This window comes from Atta cephalotes (assembly GCF_000143395.1).
Source record: "Atta cephalotes unplaced genomic scaffold scaffold00031, whole genome shotgun sequence".
NCBI lineage: Eukaryota > Metazoa > Arthropoda > Insecta > Hymenoptera > Formicidae > Atta > Atta cephalotes.
Window position 1 is genome coordinate 1902683 of NW_012130095.1, and position 5657 is coordinate 1908339.

Here is a 5657-nt window from a genome sequence, read left to right on the forward strand (position 1 = left end):
AAGAGAGAGAGAGAGAGAGAGAGAGAGAGAGAGAGAATACAAAAAGCAAAGATTTAAAAATATAATACAATAATTTTGGATAAAGTACCTTCACTATCAGTATCTTCAGAAGCTTCAGAATATTCAGAATCATCATCAGATTCTTCCTCACTTTCCATATCGGATGGCTGTAAATAAATTAAATAAAATATATGTATCACTTTTACATATTTAGAAAAGTTTCTTGTTTGTCTAAATCTCGAATCTCGAACCTCATATGCATCATCTTCTTCTTCTTCTTCATCTTCGACTTCTTCATTTTCAACATCACTTTCTGGATCCAAGAATGTCCATCCTCCGCTATCAAAGAATCCTTCAGGATCATCTGTTATAGTTTTCATGATTTTCGTCCAATTCAAAGACTGGACACCCTCTGAATATCGAATATCGCACGAACTAAACAAGAAATTATAAAATTAATAATTATATAAATTTTATTGTACTATAAAAAACAATAAAGTTGATAAGACTGTCAATGTTACATTAAATAATAATGTCACTTACTTTAACCATTCCTTGACATGATCCAACATATTCATAGGAACAGCATTTACCATCGCTACCTTTCGATGATAATCTTTGAAAACAAAAATCATGTCGAAGTTCTTTAGATGAAATTGTACTCTTTCAAAGTGAACCAATTCAACATCTTCCAAGGTAATAACAAATGGAGGCTAAATCCAATATATTATTAATGTAATATTCTTTTTGCCTTAAAATATTAATTTTGTTTCATCGCAGTGTATTACCCATTCTGTGAAATTAACCAAACATCCACTAGTTGGTTGAAGTAAGACAGTACTCCTGTATGGTGCACCAGGAAATCCCAAGTCCCGAAATGGTGTATCAAATTCTATCTCTTGTTTTGTCATTCCTTCAACCTTCATATGACAGAGACACATATTATTACACAATAGAAATAAATGTAAAATCAATAAACATAATTTAATAAAATCAAATTTATACACACTTTTTCGCAGAAGCTTTTAAAAGCAGTTTTTAATTTATGTCTAAGTTCTCGTTCCGATTGTTCAGCTGCAAGATCATCACGATCATGCATATGCTGATGTTTACCTAAATCTGTAGTAATTTCTCCAACTTCAGTATAAAACTGCACGTCTACATGTTTCTTTTTACCAAACATAATAGCATGCTAAAAAAAATACAAATATTTATAAATATATACATATTGATGTACATAAGTAACAACATTCATTCATTAAAAATTAATATTATTTTTACATATTAAAAAAATATTTGTTTAAGATAAAATATAATACATACTTTTAAATGGAAATGCAGCAGTATAATCATTTCACCATCGCACGGTTGGAAGAAAGCGTTTTTAATATTATTATAAAGAATGTCTACTTTATCACCGCGTACGGAAGTATAGCGAAATCCATTTGTGTGCGCTTCTAAACCACCAGTCATTCTTTTTGTAACAATATTTGGTCGAATATATAAATCTTTCAATTTTGGATTGCCTTTATTTTGTGATAATATTAAAGTATCTTGTTTTACAAGATCTTCTTTTTCTCTCTCTTCTGCTTCTCTATTTTTGAACTTCTTTTGCACTTCTTTAATTAATCTAAAGGCTGTATTCAAATTTGACGATGGTGCAGAGATCTCACCGGGCTCTTTGGTATTTGTGCTTCGATATGTTACTTCCTTAACAAACGTTGCATCAGGCTGAGGGTAAGATCCACCTTCATTTCGTCCCATAGTTGCACCAGGGTGAAAGAAGTTTATTCTAAGATACGTATAATCTCCTTCTACTGACTGTGAAATGTTCTTAATTGTTGATATGTGGAAAGGTACTGGAATACCAGCAATAGGTAAAATCACAGTTTCATACTTCTTATCCACATATAACTTCAATTCTTTGACTTCCGGCTCGCGTGGCATATGACTCAAGCTTTTATAAGATACTGTTGATTTACGTATCTTTTCTTGTTCCTTACCACCAGACTGCTGGGCCAATCGAGCTTTAGCAATTTCATTCAACTGTTGAGCTAATTCTTTTTGATGTTGCTTTCTCTTCTCTTCTGAACTATGCTCTGTTCTCAATTTAGATTCTATTACAGCAGTTCTTTTTCCACGTCCTAGGATCTCTGGCTTTGGCTCATTTTCTTTTCCACTTCCCTCTTCTTCTTCATCTTCATCATCTTTCACATATATACCTATGTTTTTCACTTTCTTCTTCGATGGTGTTAAATTAGAAGCGGGTTGTCCTTCATTCACTATAACCGTATCGCCTATGAAAAGGGCGTACGTTTTACCTTCTTTGTCAGTTGCGTCTGGATTAGTAAGATTTGAGAGACCAACGTTAACATTAAATACCATGCCCTTCTTAGCTATTGCATGAATTTTCGGACCCAATAGCAAAGAACTTTCTTTGAATTCAATACCCATAGCAAATCCAAAATTCTTGGTTAAATGATTTAACATTTCTGGTTTCTCATCTTTTACAAATTTGATACCAGCCTCATATACTTCACTTATTTTTGTTCCTGCAACTAACTTTTTTAAGATCTCTTCTTCCAGTTGTAACAAAAAATTATAATTATCCTATAACAAAATGTATTATAAATTAGATTGAAATCTGATTTCAGTGATACGAATACGTATTATTTTTTTCTACATACCTCAATTGTATTTGTGGGATTGACTAACAGAGTTCTTACTATGTTTGAACAATAATTTTTGTAACGTGCCCCCAATGAGCAAACAATAACACCAAAATGGAGAGTAGTATTTTTATCGCTAACAGCGCTAAATTTAAGTGAATAATTTCCACCGCTTTGTATAATTGCAGGGTAACACATATCTACCTGAGTAATATCTACTCCAGTTACATACTTCTTATTTGTGATAGCTGTGTCTACACTTTCTGCTAGCTTTGAATGTTTAACTTTCTGAAAAAAAGATACAATCGTAATGTTTTTATATTTTATTTTTCTTTCCACATTTAGCTAAAATTTCATATAGAATTAAAAAAATATACCTTGTCAGAATCTATGATTTCCATTATCTGATCTTTAAGATACTTGGTGAAGACATCCACTGATATCAGACAGGCTTTCTTTATAGTAATTATCTCACTATCTTCTTTTGGACACATAACATAAGCAGCTGCAGCACTTATGTCAATCTATATGAATTATACAAATATAAAGAAATACTTTTTCAACTTGTACATGTACAAGTACATGTACTCGAGTAGACAAATCTTTTTGTGATTTGTGCTTACTTACAGTATCAAAAGATTCGTTCTTTAAAGTAGCTCTCCATGCATCCATAAAAGCACCTGGGTAATTTTCTTTAGAAAATACTCCCAAATTTTTACCATTTTTACTTTGCTTCATCACTTCAATGAGTTTTGCAAAATTTGCTTTATCTTCATCGCTCTATAAAAAGATATTCAAATATTGCTCAACAATTCTATACATATTTAATAATAAAATTATTCTTATATTAATTATGCAATATACATACTCTGTCTCTAACAAACAATTTCACAGGTGGTACTCCTGTATCTTCATTTTGATTTTCTACTTTTCTTAAAAATTCAATCTTCTTTTTACTGGCCAAGAAATTGATAGATTCTTCAGTCAATATCATTATAGTATCCGTGAGTTCGTAACTGAACAGCCATGTCTAAAACAAAGTATCTATACATAGAAACTTTCAATTTATTTCTTAATAAAAAAAAAATGTTATCTTATATTAAGCATTTACACAATAAATTAATTTTCATTGATATGTATTTAATAAACACAATATAATGAAACAAAATAAATGTAATACATAGAAAGTTAATTCTCAAAAATACAATATATTTTATATAATTTTTTAAAAATAAATAATCTAAGGTTATATCTAAGTTATATAATAAGAGTACAAAAGGTACTATAAAAATAAAATTTTTCAGCTTATCTAATATGTATTATTTTTTTAGCAAATCTTTTGTTCACTATGCTATCTCTTTGATAGCATAATGAAATTACTCCAATATCTCATTGGCCAAACTGTTCTAATGTCACTTGCTATTTCTTTCTTTCTTTATCGAAGAACTCAAAGCAATTTCTATTTTGTACATAGAACTGAAGAAAAATTGATGCATATCCCATCTTTTGGTATGATACTTGTAACACAAGCGGAGTCCTCAAGAAAATTTTCTAATTCTAAAACATACCTGCAATGCTATGGATTTGCTGTAAACAATATCTTCATCAGTGCCAACGGCAGAAACAAGACAATCCATTTTACTAAAACTATCATCGGTGCCGACCTCTCCATCCTATAAAAAACAAAAGATTGTATAATAATACGCAACAGTTTTGCTCACCGGCATCAAGAAGCATGTAATTTCCTTCATGCTTACCTTCCACGCGGCATACAGGCGCTTCATGCGCCGAAAAAACATATCTTTGTCGAGAGACACGTTTGCCATGATTTGGCGTTTGGATTTTTACTCACGTAGCTGGAGTTCTTCTTGTTTTAACACGAAATTATAATCAACGCTTGCGTCGTAAACGGCCGAGGGAACAAAACATTCAGAAAATGCGTAGATACTCTTGACGTTATCACATCTTCCGTTTCGGTTCCTTGTGATTTGCGCCAATTTACGCGCCGGTACGCAGACCGACTTTTATTTCGCGAATTCAACCGATGGAGTAACGAAGATCGACCGTAAGTTCATGCGACTACAAGCGCGGAGATGGCGGGATTTATAACCAAACATGCAACATGCGACGCTGTGATACCGCGAATCATGACGCTTCGTTCATGGAACTCATCCCGCGCAGATCCATCGTGAAAGCGAAGCGTTGATTGGCTAGAGCAGAGAGAAATCCATAGTCTGTTCTACTTACTTACACTTTTTACACTTTTTATCCACCAACTTGTATAAAGAAAATTATCCAATCATATTATATGCAACTTTGTAAGAGAAATGCGATTGGAAATTTTCTTTATGCATATTTTCTATATGTTTATGTGACTATGCAAGTTTGTATGGATATATCATTATGGATTATGGCCCGTTTATCAATAAAAGCGCGCTTTTATCTCCAAAATTTTATAGTATGCGTAATATAAATTATAGCATGTTAAGCCAATCGCAAATTTGTTGCGACAGCCAATCTAAGGCTTGCCTTTTAAAATCAATGCTTCATATTGGCAACAAACTTGCGATCAGTTTGCATCTAATACAGAATCGGCGTTATATTATACAAGAATCTGTGTTCCCCGCTTTAAGGCCGCAGCACAGACTCATACATAATGCATAACACATAGGGCATAAGAGAATCAACCAATCAAAGCTCTTCTTTTCCGTTAACTGGAAGGAAAGGAAGGATTCTGATTGGCCTTTAGGCCACTAGGTTTGTTCGCGTCGCATGCTCCAACATGCTCTTATTATAGCTCCTACTCACTCCAATACTCTCATTAGAGTGAGTAAGAACTAGAGTGGCAGAAGCATGTTGGAGCATACGACGCGAAAAAAACTTCGGTGTCACCTGTGTCGGAAAACAACAATCGCTATCATTCATTCTACCTAAGGAACCGAGTGATTTTTCTATCCTCCCGGGAAGATAGAGTAGGAATCTAAACGG

The 5657-nt window shown here is 32.9% G+C and overlaps 1 protein-coding gene across 1 annotated transcript in view; it reads right to left on the reverse strand.

Annotated features, from left to right (window-relative positions):
* Positions 1-4495, reverse strand: part of LOC105620974 (FACT complex subunit spt16) — a 6854-nt gene extending 2359 nt beyond the window's left edge. The window contains exons 1-12 of the mRNA XM_012202448.1: positions 4427-4495; positions 4238-4342; positions 3538-3699; positions 3297-3449; positions 3047-3193; positions 2688-2957; positions 1324-2610; positions 1010-1192; positions 789-920; positions 544-713; positions 252-435; positions 89-167 (exon numbers count right to left, since the gene is read on the reverse strand). Coding sequence (XP_012057838.1) covers positions 89-167; positions 252-435; positions 544-713; positions 789-920; positions 1010-1192; positions 1324-2610; positions 2688-2957; positions 3047-3193; positions 3297-3449; positions 3538-3699; positions 4238-4342; positions 4427-4495 — 2941 coding nt within the window. The remainder of the gene's footprint in view (positions 1-88; positions 168-251; positions 436-543; positions 714-788; positions 921-1009; positions 1193-1323; positions 2611-2687; positions 2958-3046; positions 3194-3296; positions 3450-3537; positions 3700-4237; positions 4343-4426) is intronic.
* Positions 4496-5657: the final 1162 nt, after the last annotated feature.